Below are 27,069 nucleotides of genomic sequence, written 5' to 3' on the forward strand. Positions count from 1 at the left end.
CCCATGAAAGTTCATAAGCATTCTAGTGCAATTCTTTTCCTAATATACATGTTCTTTTATGGAATTTCCCCTAATATGCACAATTTTGCAGAGCAGTTTTCCCTAGTATGCACAATTTTGTGTACAGTATTGGTTTATACGTTGTTTCAGAAAGTGCAGATTAGATATGTTGCCCTTTAAATGAGAGCTGGAACCGATTCCCTCCTCATCCATAGCTCACGATCTATGACCCTGTTTTTCCAGAGTAAGGTATTGCATAAGGAAATGTTGAATAAAAAATAGTTTCATTAAGACTAAAATAAATTCCTGCTGAACTTGCCTGGCAAGTCCAACTCCATGGGTTTCGGTCATTCCTTTCCCAATATCTCATTCCCATCTCCCTTGATAAGAACAGCCTATCACAAAGAAACCCTCACCAACTTATAAATTGTCCCTGCAGCAAATCAACAACTCAAGGGGTTTGCTGCTCCCTCCTGCCCTCTGGGGATTTTATATAATTAATCAATCAGTCAATTAATTAATTATATAAATATGTATGTACTGTTATGTCATTAAAATGTATCAATACAGTTTACAACAATAAAAACATAAAACCACACACTAAAAGCCAATGAACTACAGTGGTACCTCGGGTTACATACGCTTCAGGTTACAGACTCCGCTAACCCAGAAATAGTACCTCGGGTTAAGAACTTTGCTTCAGGTTGAGAACAGAAATCACGCGGCGGCGGCAGCAGGAGGCCCCATTAGCTAAAGAGGTGCTTCAAGTTAAGAACAGTTTCAGGTTAAGAAAGGACCTCTGGAACAAATTAAGTACGTAACCAGAGGTACCACTGTATTGTGGAAGGATATTTTCTTAGTTGTCTGCGTAGGCCTGGCGAAACAGAGTTATCAGCATGAATGAAGTAGAATGTTTCCTAGGGTAGATAGGCAGACATCATTTATGGAAAATGACTAATGCATGAAGGGGGTGGCTAAGGAATGGGAGGGGGGAAACTCAAGCCATGTGAGATACTGCCTTTCGAAATTTTCCTGCTGGTTCACCACACAACAAAAGGATGTGGTCTGTACCATATCGGCTTCCGGCAAGGAACCAGAGGCACCACTGGCCATATATATGAACACAGGGATCAGAAGAAAGAAGCCTGAATTTTCAGCTGTAAACACACCTTAAATGCTGAGGTCATCTTGATTGCCTTGCTCCAGGGAGCTGCCACCGAGTTCACAGTCTCTTCGCTGATTTCCTTCTTTCTGGTAAGCAAATCTTTTCCTAGACTTTGGAGTTAGGCCTTGGTATCGGAAATTTTAGGGTCTGAGGCAGGAAAGATAAAACGCTGCAGTGTCCAGCCAACAGGATGAACAGCCAGCAATAATCTTTCTATAACACACGCCCAAACAGAGGGATATAAAAAACGTTGAGAGGCTGCAACAAGGAGGCGGAAAAGCAGACAGCCTTTTCCCTCATTAATGCCTATTTTAAATTAAGAGTTCAACAAAATAAAATGGATGGTTAAGTAATTGCTGCTGTTTAAACTACAAAATAAATATTCCAACTATTTCAAATCAACTTTAAGCACCAGGTTAAGTACTCTAGAGAGGTGTTTCATCATTCCATGGGGGTTTTTTTTAGAAGGGGGTGAGATGAAGTAACTTCTCAGCTCTCTTGAATCTCTGAGCTATGAAGAGGGAGTGGTAAAAGGTGGGAGGTAAAGGTAAAAAGAGGGGATGCAGGAGGCACTGTGGTGTAAACCACCAGGACTCTTAGGCTTACCGATCGGATGACGGAGTGAGCTCCCTTTGCTCTGTTCCAGCTTCTGCCAGCCTATCAGTTTGAAAGCATGTCAGTGCAAGTAGACAAATAGGTACTGCTGTGGTGGGAAGGTAAATGGTGTTTCTGTGCGCTCTTGCACTTGTCACGGTGTCCTGTTGCACCCGAAGCTGTTTAGTCCTGCTGAACTTAACCGTCCAGGGGTCCTTTGCCTTTACCTTTTTACATGGGATAATTTTCCTTTTAAAGCTTCCTCCCATGGCTGCCTTTTAAGCCAAACAGTGGAAATGGGGGTAGAGAGAGGCTTCTCAGTGCTCATATGCCCTTTTCCTTGCTGCAAATGCCTCCCAGCAGAGAGCAGCTCAGTAAAAAAAGAAAGCGGGAGGATTTTATGGGCTGCTGTGTGCAAAAATCTATAAAGAGAGATGCAAACACACACAGACAAACCAAATATACACAAGAGTCAGGAAATCTGATCTTGCTTCATATTTTCTCACAAGTTCCTGAGGGGAACAGGAAGTAAAGCATCACATCTGCACACACAGTTCATTGAGGTGCAGTGTTTATTTCATTTTTTTTTAAATGATATTTATTAAGTGTAGTGGGTATGAGTTACTCGTGCGTAAACTGGTGCCTCTCTAGGCTAATTTGCCTTGTTAAACCTTTCTGACTGCACAGCCCTTTCTCATCGTGGCTGCCTCAGTCGCTGGCAGAATCCGTCAGTGGGCGTTTCTTGAACCTCTTCCAACATAAAAGTTGTTTGACACCCAGTCTCCTCCTCCTCTCACTGCGCGGGAGTCTTCTGCGCAGGGAGGGCGTGGGTAGCGGAGGACCTGTGCCCTCCTCACTGAGGTCCAGTGAAGAGTCCTGGAGCCCTCTCTCCGATTCCCCATCTGCCCCCCTTTATCCCTGGTGTTGCGCTGATTTGCTTCCCCCTCTACTGAGCTGTTTCTCCCCCTGCTGCTGGGTCCTTCGCCAGCATCATCTAGGAGCCTCCCCTTTGCCTCTTGCTCCGATGTCAGTTCCCTGACATCCACCTCCCCCCCAGAACCCTCTCCACCCCTGGACCGACCTGTGGGATCAACTTCGTCCCCTTCGTCGGCTGACGAGGCGGGGAAACCCCGGAAGGAACTGTCACCATCTTCTGTGGATTCGAAACTCGCTTCCCACCCGCTCTTACACCTGCCAATGGGGTGGTCCTCCCAGTCTGATTCTTCTTCCTCTGAAACCTCTCCTCCCTCCTCCTCGGAGTCAGAAAATCCCTCAAAAACCTCTTCATCGTCTGTGATTCCAAATTGCTCCTCCCAGAATCTCTCCAGGGGTTTGGGTTTGTCCGGGAACCGGCGGTGGAATACCTCCACCAGATACCTGTCATCGAAGGCTTCCGTGGGAACCCACGTGTTTTCGGACCCGGGTTCCCCCTCCCAAGCTACCAAATACTCCACCTGGTGCCCTCGCCACCTTGAGTCCAGTATTTCCGTGGCCCTGTGATGGTGTTCCCTTTCTTCTACCTGCGGGTGTGTGGTGACTTCTCCCTCTTGCCCCTGGAATCCCCGCCCTTCCCTATGCGGTGAGAGCAGGGACCTGTGGAAAACCGGGTGTATTTTCATGCTATCAGGCAACTTGAGCTTAAATGCCACGGGATTTACTTGCTGTGTTACCTCAAAAGGTCCCAGCCGTCTGGGCTGCAACTTCTTGCAGCTCCCTTTGAAAGGTAGCCCTTGGGTGGACAACCACACCCGGTCCCCCACCCGTATGGTCTCCCCTTCCCTGCAGTGCTTGTCTGCCTGCCTCTTGTAAGTTTCCTTAAGTTGTAAGTTCATCTTAAGTTGCTGGTGCAGGGCCTCCATTTCTTCCACTGCGATTCCCCCATCTGCCCCCCTTTATCCCTGGTTTTGCGCTGATTTGCTTCCCCCTCTACTGAGCTGTTTCTCCCCCTGCTGCTGGGTCCTTCGCCAGCATCATCTAGGAGCCTCCCCTTCGCCTCTCGCTCCGATATCAGTTCCCTGACATTAAGGTTTTAAAAAAAAGAATTACATGAATTAAAAAAGAAGGAAAAAAAAGACAAAAGTAAAAATAAAAGAAAAAATACAAAATACAAAAAAAAGATAAAAAACACTTTAAAAAATACATCAGTCTTTCCATACCTTACATTCATTTCCTTGTTTCCCTGACCTCCTCACGCCTCCCTTTTTTGTATTCCAATTCAGTTAGTTAATTCAGCAATTTCTTTCCCTCTTTGTTTTTATCTTAGTTCTTTAACATAATATATTATAACTTTGGATTCTCACCTGTTAACAATCCATTTTTACATACACCTTTATAACATTGCTGCTTAAACCACTTAACTTCATTCTGACATCCTTCTAACATTCATTAATTTTGCAATATTTCTGTAAATAGTCTTTAAATTTCTTCCAATCTTCTTCCACCGACTCTTCTCCCTGGTCTCGGATTCTGCCAGTCATTTCCGCCAATTCCATATAGTCCATCACCTTCATCTGCCATTCTTCCAGAGTGGGTAGATCTTGTGTCTTCCAATACTTTGCAATAAGTATTCTTGCTGCTGTTGTGGCATACATAAAAAAAGTTCTGTCCTTCTTTAGCACCATTTGGCCGACCATGCCCAGGAGAAAGGCCTCTGGTTTCTTCAGAAAGGTATATTTAAGTACCCTTTTCATTTCATTATAAATCATCTCCCAGAAAGCCTTAATCCTTGGGCACGTCCACCAAAGGTGAAAGAATGTACCTTCAGTTTCTTTACATTTCCAACATTTATTATCAGGCAAATGATAGATTTTTGCAAGCTTGACTGGTGTCATGTACCACCTGTATATCATTTTCATAATATTCTCTCTTAAGGCATTACATGCCGTGAATTTCATACCTGTGGTCCATAACTGTTCCCAGTCAGCCATCATTATGTTATGTCCAACATCTTGTGCCCATTTAATCATAGCAGATTTCACCGTTTCATCCTGTGTATTCCATTTCAACAGCAAGTTATACATCTTTGACAAAATCTTAGTTTTGGGTTCTAGCAGTTCTGTTTCTAATTTTGATTTTTCCACCAGGAAGCCAATTTTCTTGTCCAAATTGTATGCCTCCATTATCTGATAATAATGAAGCCAGTCTCGCACTTTGTTTTTTAATTTCTCAAAACTCTGCAATTTCAGTCTATCTCCCTCTTGTTCCAAAATTTCCCAATATTTCGGCCATTTGGCCTCCATATTGAGCTTTTTCAGCGCTTTCGCTTCCATCGGTGACAGCCACCTTGGGGTTTTGTTTTCCAGTAGGTCCTTATATCTTATCCAAACATTAAACAATGCTTTCCTGACAATATGGTTTTTAAATGCTTTAGAGGTGCAGTGTTTATTTCAAAGTTGATACCCGCCCTGACTGAAGATTTGGCCTCCATCTAATGCCCTCCAGCAATTTTGTTGCTCAACACACTTTCTACGTTCCCTAGCATGAATATAGCTGCCTCTCCAGGGTTGTAGGCTGGGACCCTCTGATTCCTTCAGCTGGATGAAAGCATGTGGAGAACATAGGAAGCTGCTTTATACAGAGCCAGATCGCTGTCCCATGCAGCTCAATATTGCCTACACTGACTGGCAGCAGTTCAGGATTTCTGGCTGGGTTCTCTCCCAGCCCTGCCTGGAGTTGCCTTTGGGGATCAAACCTGAAGCCTTCTGCTTGCAAGGCAGATGCTCTACCACTGCGAGTTAGATAACCAACAAGCAGTGAGTAAGAATGATTCCTTGGATTCCTTTTATATTGATCTGGAAGTGGAACTGGGAGAGAGACTTTCCCAACTGTTATAAGAAAAAACTGCTCCTTTCCCCTTACAGGGTATCCAAAAGCCTTAAGAGTCCTTAAGTGGGTTCCCTATCAGTAGGAGAAAATAACAGAGGCCAACCAGAGTATATTGTGAAGCAAAGCGGCTAGTAAGCCTGATCTTTATTGCAAAAGAAAAGTACTATTACAACAGGGTCCCCACTCACCACACACAGGAGAACCCAGAACAATGGTGTGCAAGCCCTTATGTAAACTCTTTAAATTGCCCACCCTGTCGCCCAAGACCACCCCCCTAAAACATCATACATACATCACAGAAGGAGGTGCTCTACAGCAAAAATCCTGTTTGCCAGGATACCTCATAATGGTCACTGACTTCATTACCAGAGCAGTCTGGCCATTCTTTTGTGATGGTTAATAATTTAGTTTTTTGTTTCCCCCCGCAAAATGACCCCTGAATTTTTGAATTTTATTGATATTGACGCTGCATTTTATGTTGTATTTTATGCTATTTTTTAGTCGCATTTTAATCAATATTTTATATTTGCTGTTAGCTGCCCTGAGCCCAGTTTTTAAACCGGGAAGGTTTAAAAGGTTTATTTATTTATTTTTATTTTTATTTTTATTATTTTTTTATTATTGTTATTACTTTAATACAGGCTTTGTAAGCAAAAAGAGAATGGAAAGGCTTTCCCCATTGTAATGGTTCTAGGGGTTGCTTGTGTGTAAATCAATGCCACCCTTGGCTGGTTGCCTGAATGAACCCTTTCTGTCTGGACAGCCACGCGCCCGTGACTGTCTCAATCGCTGGCAGAATCCGTTAGTGGGCGTTTCTTGAACTTCTTCCAGCAAAGAAGCTCTTTGACGCTTAGTCTCCGCCTAGCTTCCCTGCGCGGAAGCCTTCTGCGCAGGGAGGGTGTGGGCATTGGAGGACCCGTGCTCTCCCCACTGGTTCCCGGCGAAGAGTCTTGGAGCCACCTCGCCGATTCCCCCATCTGCCCCCCTTCTCCACTGGTGTTACGCTGATTTCCTTCCCCAGAAGATGTGCTGTTTCTCTCCCTCCCGGGACGCTCTCCGGAATCCCTCTGGAGCCCTCCCTCTCCCTCTGGCTCCGATGGCAGTTCCCTGACATCCACCTCCTCCCCAGGACCCCCTCCACCCCCGGCGCGATTTTCCGACACAACCTTGTCTCTTTCCTCAGCCGACGACGCGGGGAATCCCCTGAAGGAGCTGTCACCATCCTCTGAGGATTCAAAACCAGCCTCCCACCCACTCTGATCTCTCCCCGCAGAGTGGGCCTCCCAGTCTGATTCTTCTCCCTCTGACACCCCACCTCCCTCCTCTTCGGAGGCAGGAAAACCCACAAAGTCCCCTTCGTCGTCTGTGGTTCCAAATTCTTCCTCCCAGAATCTCGCTAGTGGTTTTGGCTTATCTGGGAACAAACTGTGGAATTCTTCCACCAGATACCCGTCATTGATTGACTCAGCGGGAACCCACGTGTTTTCTGACCTGGGTTCTCCCTCCCAAGCTACCAAGTACTCCACCTGCCGACCTCGCCACCTTGAATCGAGGATTTCCGTGGCTTGGTTGCGGTGTTCCCTCTCCTCTACCCTCGGGTGGGTGGTGATTCCTCCCTCCCGCCCCGGAAACTCTCGCCCTTCCCTGTACGGTGTGAGTAGTGACCTATGGAACACCGGATGTACCTTCATGCTGTCTGGCAACTTGAGTTTGAACGCCACTGGGTTCACCTGCTGTGCTACTGCAAAAGGCTCCAGCCGCCTCGGCTGCAACTTCTTGCACCCTCCCTTTAGGGGTAACCCTTGGGTTGACAACCACACCCGGTCTCCTACCCGTATGGCCTCCCCCTCCCTACGGTGCTTGTCCGCCTGCCTTTTGTAAACTTCCTTGGGCTGCTCCAAGTTCATCTTGAGTTGTTGGTGCAAGGCCTCCATTTCTTCTACAAACTGCTCGGCCACGGGTACCCTCCATGCTTCCTCCCCCCTTCCCGGGAAGGCCCTGGGGTGACACCCATAATTGGCCATGAACGGGCTCATTCCCGTGGACACGTGTTCCGTGTTATTGTACGCAAATTCAGCCAAAGCTAATTTCTCTACCCAATCGTTCTGTCTCTCGCTGACGTAGCAGCGTAGGTATTGTTGGAGTATACTGTTCGCTCTCTCTGCTTGCCCGTTGGTTTCGGGGTGTCTGGCCATCGAGAAGCTCACCTCGACCTGTAGCAAGCTCATGAGCTTCCTCCAGAACCTGGAAGTTGTTGTTTCCCGCGGTCCGAGATTACCCTCGAAGGAGCCACGTGCAGTCTGAAAATGTGATCCACAAACAACCGGGCTGTCTCCTCTGCCGTCACCGCGTGCGAGCAAGCTATGAAATGGCACATTTTTGTCAGTAGATCGACTACTACCATGACTGCTGTCTTCCCCCTTGACTTGGGCAAATCTGTCATAAAATCAATGGACACCACCTCCCAGGGCCTTCCCGGCGTAGGTAAGGGTTCCAGTAACCCTGCGGGGGCAGCCCTCTCTCCCTTTGCCCTCTGGCATCGGTCGCACCCCCGTACATATTCTCGTACGTCTTCCCTCACCTTTGGCCACCAGAACTGCCTGGTGATGAGCAGCATGGTCTTGTGCTGTCCAAAGTGCCCAGCTGTTGGGTTGTCATGGAGCTGTTTAAGTACCTTCCCCCTCAAGGTCTCCCCCGGTACATACAGTGCCCCCTTATAGTACAGTACCCCTTCCTTTTCCTCAAACCCTCCATGGTCTTCCCTTCTGTCCCGGAGTTCCCTGATTTTTGCTTGAGTGAACGCGTCGTCTCTGGTAAGCCCTGCCAGTTCTCGTTTCCCAACCAACGTTCCCCCACACACCCATCGGTCCTCGGGAAACACGTGTCGGGTTTCCGGTGGTCCCTCTCCCTCCAGGTATTCCGGTTTCCGGGAGAGAGCATCTGCTCTTATGTTTTCCGCTCCCGGCACGTATCTGATCTTGAAGGAAAACCTGGCGAACTCCTGGGCCCATCGAACCTGTCTCTGGTTGAGCACTCGCACAGTCCGCCAGTATTCCAAGTTCTTGTGGTCAGTACAAACCTGGATCTTGTGCCTTGCCCCTATCAACAGATGTCTCCATTGTCGAAACGCCGCGTAGATCGCAAGCAGTTCACGGTCATACACTGTGTAGTTTTGCTCTGACTTGCTCAGCTTCCTTGAGAAAAAGGCACACGGCCTCCAGTCCTGCTTAGCCCCGGGCTGCAAAAGGACCGCTCCCACAGCTCGGTCGGACACGTCTGTCTCCAGTCTCATGGGCTTCTCCAGATCAACGTGCAGGAGCTGCTCTTCCGAAGTGAACGCCTTCTTCAGCCTTTCAAAGGATTGCTGGGCACTTTCTGTCCACGCGAACTTCTTTTTGCTACTGAGACAATCTGTTATGGGCGCTGTCAAGTGAGCGAAGTTGTTTATGAACTTCCTGTAGAAGTTGCTGAAGCCTAAGAACCTTTGCACATCTTTCCGGGTTTTGGGGGCTTTCCATTCCAGCACTGCCTTCACCTTGCCTGGGTCCATAGCTAGGCCCTTGTCTGACAACTTGTACCCCAGAAACTCGACCTCCCTGGCGTGAAATTGGCATTTTTCCAGCTTGACCCACAACTGATGCTTCTGCAGTCTCTGTAGCACTTCCCTGACGTCTTTGAAGTTTTGCTTCTCATTGTCCGAGTAGATTAAGACGTCATCCAAAAAGGCTACGCAATTCTTGTACAGCAGGGGCCCCAACACGTGGTGCATGAATCCTTGAAAACAGGCGGAGCCCGATTGTAATCCAAATGGCATGACTAATTACTCAAAGGCCCCCAGGGAGGTGAACATGGTCGTTTTCCATTCATCCCCCTCCCTTACCCTAATTAAATTGTATGCCCCCCTGAGGTCCAGCTTGGTAAAAATCTTCCCCTGCCTCACCCGGGTTAAAATGTCATCAATCCTTGGCATTGGGAAGGTCATGGGTTCAGACACCAGGTTCAAGGCCCTATAATCTACGACCAACCTGGGCTGATTGGTCCCCTTTTTGTCTACAAAGAACACTGGACTGCCCCCCACCGCCTTTGATTCCCTTATGAACCCCCTCTTCAGGTTCTTATCAATAAACTGCCGCAACTCCTGCATCTCCCGGTCTGACATGGTGTACAGCTTACCCACCGGCAACTGAGCCCCTGGGAGTAGGTTGATTTGGCAGTCAAAGGGCCTGTGGGGAGGTAGTCTATCTGCCTCCCTCTCGCTGAAGACCTCCTTCAGATCAGCATATTGCGGTGGCACCTGCCCTTGTTGTTCCACGGCCAGCCCAGCAACCCTGGCTACTGTCATTCTTGGGTTCTCCCCTCCCAGACAGTGTCCTAAGCAGTAAGCTGACCCAAAGGTGACTGACCGCTGATGCCATGACACTACTGGATCATGCAGTGCCAGCCAGCTCATTCCCAGTATTATTGGGGGTCCTGCCAGTGTGGCCACGTGAAAGGCAATGGTCTCCGTGTGCCTGGAAACCCTCATTCGCATTGGCGGAGTCTGGTGTGTCACTTCCCCTCCCAGAAGTTCCCTGCCATCGATGGTTGTCACCTGCAAGGGAAAATCCAGAGGCAACAGGTGGAGTTGGTGCTCCAGAGCAAAGTCTCTGCTGAAGAAATTACAGGAGCTGCCCGAATCCAGCAGTCCCTTAACCTTGACAGGGTGCCCATTCGGGAGTTCTAGCACCACTTCTATGGCTATAGCTGCCTTGGGGGGGTCAGGCTGGGGCACTTCTATTGGTTGCTGGCCTGGCTGCTGCCCCTGCTGGTTGGCAGCCAGGCGTTGTTGTTTCCCTGCACCTGCTCTTCCTCCCCCTTCTCGTTGTGGCCTGCAGCCCCCACCATCCCTTGCCAGGCTTTCCTTTGAGGGCAGACCTTAGCAAAATGTCCTGGTCGTTCACAGAGGAAACACTTCTTGGTAGTTTTCCAGTCCTTTCCCTCCCTTTTACGACCTTCACGGGAGTTTGAAACCTTGCGCGCGCCATCAATTTCCATTGGCTCTGCCGCCTGGGGAGGCTCCCTCGGTATCTCAGGAATGCGGTAGTCATGGAAACGTTCCCCTCTCATTTCCCGCTTCTCCTGAGCCTGCGCTTCTTGTTGTACGCCTATCGCAAGCACCGCCTTTGTGAGCACATCCATCGACCGTGGGCGGGGCGCTCGGGACAACTCGTCTTTCACTTTGGGGGAAAGACCCGCCTCAAACAACATTTGTATCGGTTCAGAGTCCAGATCCCACCTGAGCCGGTGTACTAACATTGCAAAACGCGACCAGTAGCTTCTGACGGACTGGCTCCCCTGCTTGCAACCCATCAGTTCCCGCCATGTCACGCTTTGCCCCACATCACTGGAGAACATCGGGTCCATTCCCTGAAGGAATTTATTAAGGTCCTTCAAGCCATCATTTTGCGTCGCCATTAGGGGCCTGATCCATTCTCTTGCCTCATCCTGCAGATGCCCCACAATGTAAGCCACCCTCTCCCCGTCGTCAGCAAAGTCATTTTTCTGCAGCTCCAAAGCGTACTGCACTTCCATTCGGAAAGCATTGTAGTCTTGGGGCTTCCCCCCAAATTTGTGTACCAGCCCTGGTACCTTCCTTGCGATGGGGGTGGCTCTGACCTGTGCATCCTGAGCCCGTCTTTCCTCCAGCCACGCCGTCAGGATAGCTACGTGCGTCTCCAAGTCTCAGTTCCTCTCGACCAGACTCCGCAGCGCAGCTGGCTGCTCCATCTCTTCGGCTGTTCCTGTTTGGCTCATCTTGCTGCCTCTCCGGGGCTACGCACAAGCAACGTCAGGGACTAACGGATTGCTGTAATGGTTCTAGGGGTTGCTTGTGTGTAAATCAACGCCACCCTTGGCTGGTTGCCTGAATGAACCCTTTCTGTCTGGACAGCCACGCGCCCGTGACTGTCTCAATCGCTGGCAGAATCCGTCAGTGGGCATTTCTTGAACTTCTTCCAGCAAAGAAGTTCTTTGACGCCTAGTCTCCGCCTAGTCTCCCTGCGCGGAAGCCTTCTGCGCAGGGAGGGTGTGGGCATTGGAGGACCCGTGCTCTCCCCACTGGTTCCCGGCGAAGAGTCTTGGAGCCACCTCGCCGATTCCCCCATCTGCCCCCCTTCTCCACTGGTGTTACGCTGATTTCCTTCCCCAGAAGATGTGCTGTTTCTCTCCCTCCCGGGACGCTCTCCGGAATCCCTCTGGAGCCCTCCCTCTCCCTCTGGCTCCGATGGCAGTTCTCTGACACCCATTTTCCTTCCTTACTGCAGAGGAATATTTGAGGTCACTGCGAGAGTCAAAATGGCTACAGGATTGCTCTCCTGTACTATTTTAGACACGTGGTTTATATAGTTATGTATGTGTTTGCCTTATACATGTACAAACATTTATTTTATATTTGAGACCTTAGAATTCTTATAACACACCTCTAATGTTACTTTCATTACTTCCCTAGGTGAAACCAACATAAGATCTGAACTTTGGATATCCTTAATTCTTCTTTTGTTCAAGCCCAGGAAACATGAAACTTCAGAAACTTATCTTATCTGTCCTTGCACTCACCTTTAGCACCATCTCCTTTTTTATCGGGTGAGTCTCTTTCGCTGAATATCCTGTTCACAGCAGCCACCAACTTGGATGGCTTTGAAGAGGATTAGACAAAGTCATGGAGGAGAAAGCTCTCAGTGGCTACTAGCCATGATGCCTATGCTTTACCTCCATGCTTCTGAGTACCAGTTGCTGGAAGCCACAGAATAAATGCTGCCAGCCAATGTATACAACACTGAGCTAGCTGGAACAATGGTCCTCTATGAGGCCGGTTACCATGCTTTGAGGAAAATCGCCTCCTATGCTAAATCCTTATTGCGTCTTGTAAACACAGAACGCAAAAATAATTCTGAATTAAATTCAGTATTTTTCACTTGTAATACTAATCAGTACCTAATCCATTCCCACCATGTAAATATGAGGATTGGAGAAAAGTACAGCCTGCCACCGCCACCATGCCAAGTCCAACAAGACCATTTTATTGTTCATTTCCTTGCAGATGCCCCCATCCTGATAACATTTCTCAAGTCCTGCACAACCTTTATGCCTCTTTTAACTGCTTTTTTTTTTGTCCCCAGGGTTTTGATTGGGAAAGGACCGACCCACTACCTTCCATATTATCTTCCATGCCCAGATCTCTTGTAAGTACCATAGTGAGATTTGGGGGCTAAACTGCAGAGCCTCAATACTCCATCTAATGCTATGTGATTAGCCATGGTCCCTGCATTCTAGGGCAGAAGTTTTCAACCGTTTTGAGTCCACGGCTTCCTTGACCATCTGCATTCTTTCTGTGACACCCCTGTGGGGCTCAGGAGCCCAGTTATGTCACCCCCTGCCTGCAGAGCTGGCAGCCCCTCGCCCCTTTTCGAACACTCTCCCTTGTGGAGTGTTCCTTCAGCCTCCTCTCCTCTCCCCTCTCCTTGGGAGTCCTCCAGGCAGCCGTCTCTGCAGCCTCTGGTCTCTGAGCTTCCTCTGAAAAGAGGTGCCTTCTCACACTGGACCAAAGTGGCCTGGGACTTGTCTGCCTATTCCCAACAGCAAGGGCTGGTGGACTGGCTGGCTGCGGTCCCTTGCCCATTTGCTTGCTTACTCTGAGGCCACTTCAGCTCCTGGCAACCAGCACCCCCTGGCCAGCCCCAGAGGCACCATTCACTTAGGGAGCTTGTAGCCAGGGCAGCTGCAACAAACAGCTGTGCAAGGCAGAGATGAGAGGGCATTGAGGGAGGGAGGGAAGGAAAGAGGGACAGAGGCCAGTGTTGCCTGTGGCACCCCTGACTATCATTCAAGGCACCCCAGGGTGCCACAGCACACTGGTTGAAAACCACTGCTCTAGGCAATTAGACTAGATTAACTTTGGAGTACCTTGTAGCTCTTCAGTTCTATGTTTTTTGGTTGCAAGAGTGAGGTGTCAAACAAATTGAGCCTGTAGGAGCTTTGAAAATAGGAGGAAATACCACTGTCACAGGCACTGCATAATACTTGTTCTCCGCTTATAAGAAATCAGTATGTTAGTGTGGCAACACCTCTACTTTGCAACTCCCAGCCTATTTATGTCAGGTAGGCATCTTCACTATACTCTTTACTGAAAAGATTTTTGTTCAGACAAATCTATCCTCACAGAACATGTAGGCTTGTGTTTTAAGTATGTTTTTAGCCAAACTGTTTTCATAACACTTTGCATCTTTAAAAAAAATAAATCCTGTTTTTAACTTTCCTTTTCTTGACAATTTTAATGTTTGTTTGCTTTTTGCAAATTGCATAGAGGTTTCATTTCCAATTAAGTAATATACACCTTTAAAAAAAAAACACATGCACACAAACAAATGAATAAATAAAAGTTGAATTTCCCTTTCTCTCTCTTTTTTTGGACAGTGCTTTGAAACTACAGTACAGAGAGGAGAATTCGCACCAGCTTTTCCCACAGTTAGTTCTCTTCCACTTGCTTCTTCCCTAAAATTGCTGCTTCTTTCTTCTGGAGATTTGTTCTAATATATATTTATTATCTTTTTCAGATTCTTTTATCCACAGCCAAAGTCTGTGCAACAGACGTAAGTGCCAGAAAGGACTGGCCCGATTCATATATTCTATTTATTAAAACTTTTAACAAATTTACTTTGTTGTTTTTTTTAAAATGCAACAAAGCAGTAGACATTGTACAAAAGTTTCAACGGTGATAAAAATTGAAATAAGACAAAAATTTAAATGTAAATAAGAATGTAAGAAAAGCCCTGCTGGATCAGGCCAATGGCCCATCTAAGTCCAGCATCCTGTTCTCATAGTGGCCAACCACAGAACCCAACAAAAAACCCCAACCAGGATCTGAGCACACAAGCAATCTCACCTCCTGCAGTTTCCAAGAACTCGTATTCAGAAGCCTTTCTTCCTCTGACCATGGAGGCAGAGCAGAGATATTGTTGTGGCTAATAGCCATTGATTGCCTTGCCCTTGATGCATTTGTCCAATCCAAGTTAGTGCCTCCTGTGGAAGTGAGTTCCACAGTTTAACTTGGTGCTGTGTAGTTAAATAAATTCATGAATACTGGTTAATTAAAATAAATTTCTGGCTTCAGAGGCCTGTCTAATTAATAGCATTTGAGGTGACCTCTTATAGAAGTCCAGGATGACTTTTCCTGAACTCGCAAGCATGTTCACACTTCTCCGAATTTTTGCAGTGCTGTTCTCCAGCTGAGTAATGTGTAAAGAAAAAATGTTTGTACTAGGACAAAGTTTGCATTTGAAAATGTGTATTTTAGTGAATAGAACATACAGAAATTCATTATATTAGGGAAAGTGACTTTGCAAAACTGTGTATGTATATTAGCCATAATTGCATATGAAAAATGTGTGTGTATCAGGGAAACTTGCAGAAAAATGAAGTTTCCGGAGTACTGTACTTTAAAAAACAACAACAGATGGAAACATGGAGAACTGAACTTATATTCGGGAAAAATAAGAAACTGAAATTGACAGATCTGATCACCAGTAGCATCCTATTTGCTCAATCAACACTTTTGACATTGCATTGCTTTATTTTCCTGGTTTCCTCAGGCGCTCTGATGTGCTCACCGTGACTCCGTGGCTGGCCCCCATTGTCTGGGAGGGGACATTCAACCCTGAAATCTTGGACAGCATCTACAAGCCTTTGAACCTTACCATTGGAATGACTGCCTTCGCCGTTGGAAAGTAAGCAGAAAGGGCAGGAGGGGTTGGGAAGGTCTGCACATTTGCCGAAATCTAAAACATGATGTGGGCTGTAGCAACTCTGGTTATAAAAGGCCTTTGTTATGAGTGCCTGGCACAGACCCCTGGGCTTAAGGACATAGGATGAGCCCTCTTGGATCAAGCCTAAAAGGTAACTCTCCTGCAGTTTCCACCAAGTGATATTCAGAAACATTTACTGCCTCCAGCAGTGGAGGGAGAGAACAGCCATCAGGATTAATAGAAACAAAATTTAAAAAAATTCCTTCCTGTAGCACCTTAGAGACCAACTAAGTTTGTGCAAACTTAGTTGGTCTCTAAGGTGCTACTGGAAGGATTTTTTTTTATTTTGTTTCGACTACGGCAGACCAACATGGCTACCTACCAGTAACCAGGATTAATAGCTTTGTGGAGCTGCTGCATTTCAGGATGGGTAGCCCTAGGCCACATTGACCCCTGGTCTGATTCTAGCCTACTTTGCTCCTGCCTTATGGGGCCTTAGGAGCCTCGGAAGCAGCCTTATACCAAATTAGACCATTGATCCATCTCACCCAATACTGCATACACTGACCAGCAGCAGTGCAGCTTGAAAATCTGCTTTTTAAAAACTCTGCCCTGAGCAATTGCTCTTAATATTATATATCTTTAATCTTTGCTCAGATACATACGATTTGTGAGCCATTTTTTGGAGTCAGCTGAACAGTACTTCATGGTGGGATACCATGTGAACTACTACATCTTCACAGACAACCCCAAAGACATCTCCGTTGTCCGCCTGCAGCCTGGGAGAACCCTCCACCTCATCCCTATAAAGAAATATGCCCACTGGCAAGAAATCTCCATGCGCAGGATGGAGGCCATAAACCGGTACATCTCAGATACAGCCCACCGAGACGTGGACTATCTCTTCTGCCTGGACATTGACATGTTGTTTCATAACCCGTGGGGCCCAGAGACCTTGGGGGAGATGGTGGCCGTGATCCACCCAGGCTACTACAAGGTCTCTCGGACAGCATTCCCATATGAGAGGAGACCTGCTTCCATGGCCTACATCTCTAAGGAAGAAGGAGACTTCTACTATTGCGGGGCGGCCTTTGGAGGCCTGGTCAAGAATGTCTACGAGTTCACCAGGGCTTGCCACATGACCATATTGGCAGACAAGGCCAACGGCATCATGGCAGCTTGGCAAGAGGAGAGTCATCTGAACAGGCACTTCCTTTCCCAGAAGCCTTCAAAGCTCCTCTCTCCGGAGTACCTTTGGGACGACACAAAGTCAAAACCACCTGAGCTGAGACTCATACGGGTCTCAACATTGAGCAAGAATTATAGGGAGGTCAGGGACTGACCCTAGTTGGGTCCATCTTGGCCTCACTGTGTATTTCTGGGCAGGGGAGCCCTTGGGATCAAATTATTTGGACCTGCAGATCCATTGCGGAGTTGGCAAAATCAGACACGTCCCCCAACCCCTTCCAAGAGTGCCACCCCTTTCTCACAGGCTCTGGACCTGGTGTCTTCCATGGTGACACTAGGGCTCTCCCAGTTTGTTTTGGGCCACACACATCAGGCAGGCTACACGCTGGATTTGATCTTTGGCACAGGTATAGATGTGATCATGGAGGTGCCATGGTCTGATCACTATGCTCTGAAAGCCAGGATTGACTTCCCGCCCCCACCCTGCTTAGGTGGTGAGTCGATTTGGGCTCGGCGCAGAGGCTGATGGACCCTGATGGATTCCGTCAGGCCTTGCGGGATCCTGCTCCCCCTGACGACTCATTGACTGAGCTTGTTGAGGGTTGGAATACCCAACGCTTGGCGGCCATAGATGAAATCACACCTAGGCACCCTCTGCAACCCCACAGAAACCAGGCCCCTTGGTTTACTGAGGAGCTCAGACAGCTAGAGCGAGTATGGCAGAGTACTTGTGACGGAGCCTCAAGAACATCTTATAGGGCGTTTATGAAAACCTATGAGATAGTAGTGAAGACTGCAAACAAGTCTTACTTCTCAACCTCCATTGCATCCGCTAGCTCTCGCCCCGCGCAACTTTTTAGTATAATTAGGTCTCTAACATCCCTAGAGGGACAGCCAAATTTAAATATGAATCAGGCACACAGCTGTGAGGCATTTGGGAGCTTTTTTGCTGAGAAGGTCCTGTCGCTCCGCCATGACCTCCCTGCCAACTTGGATACAATAATGGAACTGGAGGCACCTTGATTGTCCTAAGGTCCAGTACTGGACCACTTTGACCGGATACTGCCAGCCGATGTGGACAGACTCCTCCATGCCAGAAAGCCCACCACTTGTCCTCTTGACTTGTGCCCATCCTGGCTGATTTGAGCATGTCCAGACGAGTTGCAGGCCCCCCTGGGTGACATCATCAATTTGTCCCTTGGCACCGCTCTTAAAGAAAACATCATTAGATCCTTTAGATCTATTCAATTCCCGCCCAGTTTCGAATCTTCTGTTCCTGGGCAAGGTGATTGAGAGAGCAGTTGCTGAACAGCTTGTTGGATTTCTGAATGAAACATCGGCTTTAGATCCATTCCAGTCCAGCTTTTGCTCTGGTCATGGGACCGAGATGGCTCTGGTTGCCCTAACTGACGATCTCTGTAGGCACCAAGGCGGGTCGGGGCTGTTGATTCTCTTAGATCTGTCAGCAGCCTTCAACATGGTTGCTCACAAACTTCTGGACCGCTTCCTCGCTGATGTGGGGATTCAGGGCACAGTCCTTCAGTGGCTGCGCTCGTTCCTTTCTGGACAGAGGGTGGTGCTGGGGGGGTGAGCTGTCATCGTGCTACTCCTTGGTGCGTGGAGTACCACAGGGCACAATTCTCTCCCCAATGCTTTTTAACATCTTTATGCGCCCCCTCGCCCAGCTTGTCCAGAGCTTTGGCTTAGGTTGCCATCAGTAGGTGATGACACCCTATCTGTTGATGGACGGCCACCCCATCCCACTCTTATCTGTTGATTAGACACCATCCCACTTTCAGTACTGTTTGTACCTGCAAAAGATTTGGGGCGGAAAGACTCCAATGTCCAGTCAGTGCAAGTCAGGTCATTATAATATAACAGATATTGTAAGTCAAAACCACGAAACTGCCAAAGAAAATCAATGCAGAACATTAAATGACTACAGGAAGTGTTACATCATAAACAAGATAAGGCACAAAAGAAAGAAATTTTATTGCAAAGAGGAAGGATCAATCCAGCCATCACTGACCCTGTTTTTGCAGAGCTGTCTTTGTTAACACCAGTTGTAGCCATGTATTGAATAAAAGGATAGCAATCAATAATAAAACTGTCTTGTATTTGTCCATCCCTGATAGGGTTACCAGGTATGGGGCATCCCAGACCCTGAGATTCCAGGGCACAAACTTGGGACCCAGGAGCAGCTACCTGGGGATATCACAGGAGGGGTGCCCAGTGATGTCAGGAAGCATAACACGTTGCTTTTCTATTGAATTTATATCCCACTTTTTCTCCAGCAAGCTCAGTGTGGTTTTCTCCCACTCCTCCTGCATGGTTTTGTCTTCGTGAGGTACTTTTGGCCCACACATGACTGCATAAACAATGTGTGGGTTTTTCCCCCTATCTGCATTATAGGGTTCTTGCAAAAAGGCTATATGTGGATCCTTTTTGAACAAATAAGTTGCCATTCTGGTGTATTTTATTGGATCTCCCAACCCCTTCACAGTTAAAAGAAATTACTTTAATACCTGTACTCATTTTGGCCATTAAGCAATAGTGTCCTTTGCCAATCTAAGCTTTCCATGTTTTTGCTTTGGTTCTACAAATTAATCTACTTCTGTAAAAAATCTACTTGTATCGCATCTTTGAAAAAAACCTTTGAATTAACCCAGAACCTTGAGAACTTACACCCTGGTGTGTGTCCTCTTTTAACAGTAGAGGGCACTCCAGTACTACTATGGGTATAGAGTAAATCATAAGCATAAAAATCAAACTTATTTTAAACAAGTAAATGATGAGGTACATGAAAGTGGATATTTTCTTGTAAACCTCATGTCCCAACCTCTGGGTACTTTCAAGATATTTATATTTTCAGGTCATTCCAGTTTGATTGCTTTCACTTCTATAGAAAATGAGCCTTTTCTCTCTTTTTTTAAACAGCATTCTTCAGTTCTGCATTAGTTCCTGCTTATTAAAGAGTGTAGTAACCTTTCTGAAAAATGTGCAATGCTGCCTCTTCATTGTCCTGTTATTCTCTTACATGGTCTTTTGGCTTTGTTGTAGCCCTCTCATCTGGGCTCCTGAGCTGGGTCAACTTCACCAATGGATTCACTATCCAAAAAAATCAATAACCCTAGGCGGACAGACCAGTTCTAGTGGTGTTAATAGTTTTGTGGGTTCCTTTAGGTTGGTGGCTGAGAGTGTTGTTTAGCAGTCACTAAACGAAAGGGGAAAGCCCAATAATATCTTATTCCTACATCTTGCAGATTGAGTATTATGTGCCAAAGTTCCCTTCATTTTATCAGTGTCCAAAAAACAAAAAACATCATGATTGGATTATTGTCACAAATTATTATTTCAACCTTTCTCAAAGCCTTTCAAATCTCATTTTTCTTTTTAAAACAGTGGAAGCTCATAACAATACCCTTTGGGGTGCTGTATCCTGCAGACTGGCTGGCAGTACTCTATGCATTCTTCTTCATATTTTCTGGGGACAATTCCAGGCAATGTCTAACAGTTTTAAACCACTGGATTATCAATCCTGTAATATTATCTCCTTCTGCCTCCTTTTTAATCCTGTGTATATTAACCCTTTAGTGACTATTTCCCACTTCTTCAAGCTTACACTTAATGCATTTATTTTCCCTAAGCAGCCTCTTAATTTTTGCTTCAAACTTAAATCCACTGCTGCAGAAGCTGTTTCAGCAGTACCCTCCAGCTTTTCCATTATTGTATTTACCTTTGCTTCCAGAGAAGCTATTAATTCCTTCTAGGCTTATATGATTTTGGCTTTTAAGGGAAATGCATTATGCTTCAAACTATTCCCTGAATGTGGCATCCAAGTATTTTGGTTTTACAGCTGTATTTTCTGCTATTTTAGGAGGCACAGCAGTCATTTTGTCTTCTTCACTTGTTTATAGGGGCCTCACATGAAGCATTGAGCTAAGCTTCCCTGTTTGGGGTGAGTGAAATGCTGCTGTGGACATTCCCTTAGGCAGAGGGAAGAAGATTTATTTTTATTTTAATAAATCCTGTGCAATCAAACAGATTTTAGTTAAAACTGGCACCCAGGGGAGGAAACTGTTCTAAGTGGCCATTTTGGTTTCCATTCAGCCACACCCATCGCTGTGGTTGCTGTTGTTGTTTACTTTTATTTTTATTTAAAAGCATTTCCTGCACCTGGAAGGGAGTGGGCAAATCCCTGGAGGTCTGGCAACCCTATTCCCTGAGCTTTCTAAAACACAGCTACTCAACATTTCAGAGAGTAATGCTTCAAACTCTTTTTTGTACTATGTACTGTATCTAAATAAATCCCTGCCAGGGAGCATCACCTGTAAGTGATTTCTAACCCAGCAGCCTTAAGAGGAAAAACCAACAGGGCTTTATATAGTAAATCCTGGTTTTCGTTCCCAAATATATATTTTTAAGAGAGCTAAAGAAGGTGCTGATTTTAAACCCAGTCTCAGAAATGACCTGTGTGTGTGTGTGTGTGTGTTTTATAGCTATCAACTGTCCCTTATTTGGCGGGAAACTCCCTTATCCCAGCGCTGTGTCCCGCTGCTGTCCCTTATTGATGATGTCCCTTAAATTTCCCGGGTTTCAAAGGAAGCAGCTCCTCTCTCTCCCTCCCTGCCTGCCGGCCAGGGAGGAGGGAGGCTCCAACTGTGTTGGCCCCCCTCCGGCCTCCTCTCACCAGCCTCAGCCCCCGGGAGCCTGAGGCCCTTCCGCCACCACCCTCCTCGCGGCCGCCAAACTGAGCGTCTCTGCCTGGGGCCTCCCCTCTGCCCGCCACTCCCACTAGGCCGTACTGCGGCTGCGCCACCGAAGGACCCGGGCAGCCTGGCGTGGCCTATGAATTGCTGAGGAGCGAGAGAGGAGAGCGAGGGCAACCATAGAGAAAGCAGTTCAAAGAGAAGAGGAAGAGGAGGAGGAGGAGGCGCGGGCAGGTGTTCCAAGGGCTAACCATAGAGGGGGAAAGCGGAGGAAGGACCGCAAGCTCTTTTCCCATAGATTTGTAGTGGTAGACTAGCATAGATGGTCTGATCTGCGGTTTTACTTCGGGCGCTATTTCTCCCCCCCTTCCTCCCGCCCCGCCTGGTGGAACTGAGAGCTGCAGATGGAGCACAAGAGAAAAGATACAGAACTGCAGCAGCATCTTCGTAGCTTGGACTTGGTTTTGCGCGAAAAGTGTTTGCTGCTTGTAGTTATTTAATTGCAGTGTTTCATCAGTTGGTGTCTTGAGCAGCAACCTCTGGAAACGAAGGGCTAAAAACCGGTGCTGCTCTCCCAAATTATCTGGTCCCTTTTAACTTTGTATTTCAGCTGGTTGACTAAAATCCCTTATTTTGGCTGCTGATCCCTTATTTTCGAGGCTGCTGGTCCCTTATTTTCAAATCTGTAAGTTGACGGCTATGTGTGTGTGTGTGTGTGTGTGTGTGTGTGTGTGTGTCCTGTTTTTGTTGTGCCTATAGTGCAAGACATAGCTGTCAACCTTCCCTTTTTTGTGGGAAATTCCTTTATTCCAGCGCCGTTTCCCGCCCTTTCCCGCTGCTATCCCAGATTGTTAGATATCCCGTAGACTGTCCCTGGGACAGGTGAGGCCGCTGATCCCTTATTTTCGAGGCTGCTGATCCTTTATTTTCAAATCTGAAAGTTGACAGCTATGGTGCAAGAGAGCCCCTTCCAGGCCTCGATAATGCATTGCAGAACAACTGAGGCGACATCTGCACTTTACATTTAAAACACTGTCATGGCTCTCCCCAAGGAATCTTGGGAAGTGTTGTTTGTTAAAGGTGCCGAGAGTTGTTAGGAGACCACCATATTCCACTCATAGAGTCATAATTCCCAGTTACTTTAATAATCAATCCCTCTTCCCAGGGAACTCTGGGAACTATTGTGGCTCTGTGAGGGGAATAGGGGGCTTCCTAACAACTCAGCAGCATACAACAAACTACACTTTTCAGAATTATTTGAGGGAAGACATCACTGTTTAAAGTGGTACAATGAGAATTTTTTAATGTGGCATTACTCACTAGTATGGAGCACTGGAACTTCTTTTTTTTTTTTTTTTTTGCTGTCCATGGCAGCCATTTTGTGCTGCCACCGATTACACTTTTATCGATATATGAGTACCAGCCCTCACTCTTTTTCCAAATAAAAGCAGCACTGGGTATTATAGTGCTTTAAATGGATAGTGCTGATGGGGCTGCAGTGTAGATAATACCAAGCTATGACTCTGCTATACAGCTGCAAACATAATGTATGAAGTGTGTTTTAAGTGCATTATACAAATGTGGCACTAGGTGGCACTGATGAGCTAATGACAAATTTCATCTATATTTTTAAACTATTTTTCTAAAAAGCATTTTCACAGCGTTTTTTATATCTGTGTAGATTCAGCCTTGGAGACACCAATGGTCTGACTTGGAAGTCATGGATTCCCCCCATAAGAATCCTGGGAGCTGTACTTTTTTAAGGATGCTGAGAGTTTCCCTGGGAAGAAGGCTTGACTGTTAAATCACTCTGAAAATCGTAGCTCTCTCCGTAGAGTGGGGGGTATCCTAGCAACTCTCAGTACCCTTAACAAACTACAATTCCCACGATTCTTTAAGCCATGGCTGCTGAAAGTAGTATGATACTGCTTTAAATGTAGAATGCGGATGTGGCCATAGAAAGCAGAATGATGTGTGGATGGTCCAGGATAAATCCATCACCAATGTGCTATTATTACATAATGTGGCAGAATGCAGCCTACAGAAAATAACACTAGTCCGAAGGGGCCCTGGGACAAATTGAACTGGTAAGATTTGTCAATCCTTATAGAGAAAAAGTGAAAGAAAAATGAGAGGCAGATTCTATTTTCCTCCTAATTAAAATTGGTAACTTTTGTTTATGAAACTGTGTTACTTTTCTCTTCCTTCAGTATCTCAGAAGGGCTCCTTTACAATCAATAATATTTTCAAAGGCACCAATGCAGGTACCGTAAGTGTCTAGCAATATATTGATTAAACGTAAACACGATGGATTAAACAGCAGATGATTCAGTGGAAAAAGGAGACAATCAATTCATTAAATTAAATATTGTTTAATTGGCAGACAAGTACAGTACTGGAAGTCATGGGAAGAATCCCCTCTTTACTATGAACAGTTTTGTGAATATGAAGGCTAATTTTTTTATCACAATAGCAATTATGGGTTGTATCCAATATTACTCCCACTTAAAGTAGAAGGTTTGAAATTAGCAAACATCACTAGCTAAGGAGTAAAGCTTAAAAGTTTATTTATTCATTGGATTTGTTCAGAAAAAGAAGAGCCATGCTGGATGAGGCCAGTGACCCATCTAGTACAGCATCCTATTCTCCCAGTGGCCAACCAGGTGCCCATAATGGGAAGCCCACATCCAAGACCACAAGCAGACAACTCCTTTGCTAGAACAGCTTCACTGGCTACCCATCTGCTTCTGGGCACAATTCAAAGTGCTGGTAATGACCTATAAAGCCCTACATGGCTTAGGTCCAGCCTATCTGAAGGACCACATTGCCTCATATGAACCTGCCTGACATTGAGATCTTTTGGGGAGGCACTTCTCTTGGTCCCACCACCCCCACAGGCAGGCTTAGTGGGGACCTGGAACAGGGCCTTCTCAGTGGCTACTCCCAGACTTTGGAACTCCCTCTCTGGATAAGCTAGACTGGCTCCCTGTTTGCTATCCTTCTGCTGGCAGATAAAGACTTGTTTCTTTTTTTTCTTTTTTTCTTTTCAATTTTTTTTTTATTGATTTTCCCATTTATAACAAAAATGACATACAAAACACACAACAAAGAAAAACACATTACAATACAATAAAACTAAACACAGGAAAAATTATTTCTTCAGCTATCTAATTCTCATAACATTGATATCTGACTTCCTCGAAACCCCTCTAACTGAATTTCATTATATCACCTGTATATCAGTTCTCCAAATTCATATTTCTAATAATATTAACTCCTATCATTTACTAACCTCTTCTCCTTTATTAATATTCTAATCCTTGCTATTTACTAACACATGTTCTTATTCTACCCCTAAGCCTATTCGTTATGTAGCCTTATGAGGCTTTGCCCTCGGGTGGTAACGTCATTTCTCTCACTCAGTCACAGACCACACGTTGCTTCCAACGTCTCACACACTCAAAACATTCACTGGAGTGTCCCCACACGCACATTCAGAAACCCATGCACCTCCCTCAACCCCCTTTTTTACCAACACCAAAACCACAACTGGCAGCGCTTCACGACTTTGACCGGGGCCCAAGAGCACCTTTACTGCTTTTTCTGGGCACAAAACCAACAACCAACCGGCAGCGCTTAGACTTCGACCAGGGCCCAGCAGCACCCTTTTTGCTGCTTTTCTGGGCAAAACCAAAACCAGTGGCACCTTTTACTGCCCTACTGGTGGAGCTGATCAAACTCTCTTTGCTCCCACCTAACCCTGTGGAGCCTTACCTTTTTCCTCAAGGTACCTTCTTTCTGCACGGCCGTTGCTTTTTCTCCGGTCCTTGCAGTGTGTCCACTCAGGAATGGGATGCAATTCCTCCCATGAACTTGGCAGGATGTGCACTGGAACTGCTGACACGAACCGAGCTGTTCACCACAGGGACGCCTTGAACCCACATCCCTTATCCTCAGGGAATCTGTTTTTCCCGGCCAATCGCACCAAGAAATGTAGCCTTATGAGGCTTTGCCCTCGGGTGGGAAAAATATTGTGCCTGGGAAAGGGAAGTGGGAGTCAACAGACACTCAAGGAATAGTTTCGGAGAAAAAGGTTTTATTTCTACACTACATGAACTGGTAGAAGGAGCAAGTGTGATAAGTCACAAAAAGCATGCACGAGTTCACAATCATGTGCACAAACATATATACCCCTTCCAGATCCCTCCTCCTTTCTCCTCCCTCAGGAGTCCTCTGAGCATGAACAGAAAGCTGTCTTGGGACTATTGTGGACTCTTCGCACCCTTCCCAGGAAAGGGGAATGAGGACGGTTCAACATGTCCAAAGGTGTTGCAGCTGAATGAGATAAGATTCGTTTCTCAGGCCTGAGAATTCTTGGCAATGACAGAGTCTATTCATTAGCCTTTAAAAGTAACATTTTGCCTTTTGCCACAGCATCTCGTGATAGAGCAGAGGAGAGCAGAGAAAAGCTGTTTTGGATTTTTAGAAGACAAAAGGAGTTTTGGACAGTTTTGAGGCCTGGGGTGATTTCACAGACAGGATTTGGGTATCCTGTCCCTTCAGTTACTTCCAAGAATTTTCTAATTATCTTATATCACAATACTTAGCCAAATAATCTTTAAATTTCTTCTAATCTTCTTGTATCTCTTCTTTCTGGTCGCGGATTCTTCCAGTCAGGTCAGCCAGCTCCAAAAAGTCCAACTTTTTCTTCGGCCATTCTTCTATTGTTGGTATCTCTTGCAATTTCCAGTTTTTGGCTAGTAGCAGTCTAGATGAAGACTTGTTTTAACAGGGTTTTGGGAAACAACTGCTTTTAATTAAAGGGCTGGTGCCGTGCTGTTTTTATTGTAATTATCTGTATGATTCTAATAGAGCTCATATAGATATAGATATAGCTATGTTTTAATTCTCTTAATGCTTAATGGTTTCTAATGGGTCCCCCCCTGTTTTAGGTTGTTCATATTTTATCTGTAAGCCACCTTGTGTCCCTGTCATGTGGAAAGGCAGGATATTAATAAATATGTAATCATCATCATCACCATCCCACTACCTGTCTGGCTATCTGCCTAACAGTGCAATCCTATGCTTGTCTACTAAATACTGCTGAGTTCAATGTCTCTGAGGTTGATGAATATAAACAGGATCGCATTGCAATCTTTTGGGAAGAGGGGAGTGGGGTTGGGAAAAAAATATTATACTAGCTCCAATTGGCTAATGACCCTCTGATGGCAAATGTCTGAGAGGCAGGATTGCAGAAGGAGGGGAACCGAGGCAGGTGATGATCTCACCGAAGAATGAGGAGTGGAATGTCAAAGATGACAGAATTAAGCAGGTCTTGTTTCCAGGGAAACGGCTCCCAAAAAGCATGGGAGGGAGGCAGGAGGATGTCGGGGGAAGAGGGAGATGGTGAGAAAGAGAAATTCAATTAGGCAAAAGCACAGAGTGCAGAATAAGATGGTAAAATGGAGGCATGGTCAGAGTGTGCTCTGGCTACTTTATGTCAGTAAGAACCAGAATCCAAGACCCACATCCTGCCCCAAGTAAAATAACCACTGGAGCCCCCCACCATGTGTTATCAATGCTCGGCTGGGTGACTGGGCCCGGCCACCATTTATCTTTCCCAGAATGCCTGGATTACAGGCATTGTGGGAAAGTTGTATTTATTTTACTTTTTAAAAAAGGAATTTATCCCCTGGTGTGTGTGGGTTGTTTTTTTTTTAATCTCTCTATGAAGAAACCCCCACTGAAAATACAAAATGCAAAATGTATGATCAAAACGTTGGAAACATTGGAACGTTCGCAAAGTGCA

The 27,069-nt window shown here is 46.2% G+C and overlaps 1 protein-coding gene and 1 long non-coding RNA gene across 2 annotated transcripts; one reads left to right on the plus strand and one right to left on the minus strand.

Annotated features, from left to right (window-relative positions):
- The first annotated feature begins 980 nt into the window (after window positions 1-980).
- GBGT1 (globoside alpha-1,3-N-acetylgalactosaminyltransferase 1 (FORS blood group)) lies at window positions 981-18,658 on the plus strand. The gene is made up of 7 exons (XM_080990662.1): window positions 981-1,254; window positions 12,072-12,205; window positions 12,742-12,804; window positions 14,036-14,086; window positions 14,176-14,211; window positions 15,211-15,345; window positions 16,021-18,658. Exons 2-7 carry the CDS (start codon window positions 12,138-12,140, stop codon window positions 16,703-16,705), a joined length of 1,038 nt encoding a protein of 345 aa, XP_080846788.1. The 5' UTR covers window positions 981-1,254; window positions 12,072-12,137; the 3' UTR covers window positions 16,706-18,658.
- LOC308468470 lies at window positions 18,520-22,811 on the minus strand. Its single transcript, XR_013981676.1, has 2 exons — window positions 21,242-22,811; window positions 18,520-19,765 (listed from the first exon to the last, which is right to left on the minus strand). It is a non-coding gene; the product is annotated as an uncharacterized lncRNA (long non-coding RNA).
- Window positions 22,812-27,069: the final 4,258 nt, after the last annotated feature.

This window comes from Podarcis pityusensis, assembly GCF_964106645.2.
Source record: "Podarcis pityusensis genome assembly, chromosome: Z".
Taxonomy (NCBI): Eukaryota; Metazoa; Chordata; class Lepidosauria; order Squamata; family Lacertidae; genus Podarcis; species Podarcis pityusensis.

Bases quoted from the DNA above. Each gene is read 5' to 3' on its own strand.
- GBGT1 (XM_080990662.1), top strand. From the start codon at position 12,138: ATGAAACTTCAGAAACTTATCTTATCTGTCCTTGCACTCACCTTTAGC. The intron at 12,206-12,741 runs GTGAGTCTCTTT...TTTTGTCCCCAG, and splicing joins ACCATCTCCTTTTTTATCGG to GGTTTTGATTGGGAAAGGAC. The intron at 14,212-15,210 runs GTAAGTGCCAGA...TGGTTTCCTCAG, and splicing joins CCAAAGTCTGTGCAACAGAC to GCGCTCTGATGTGCTCACCG.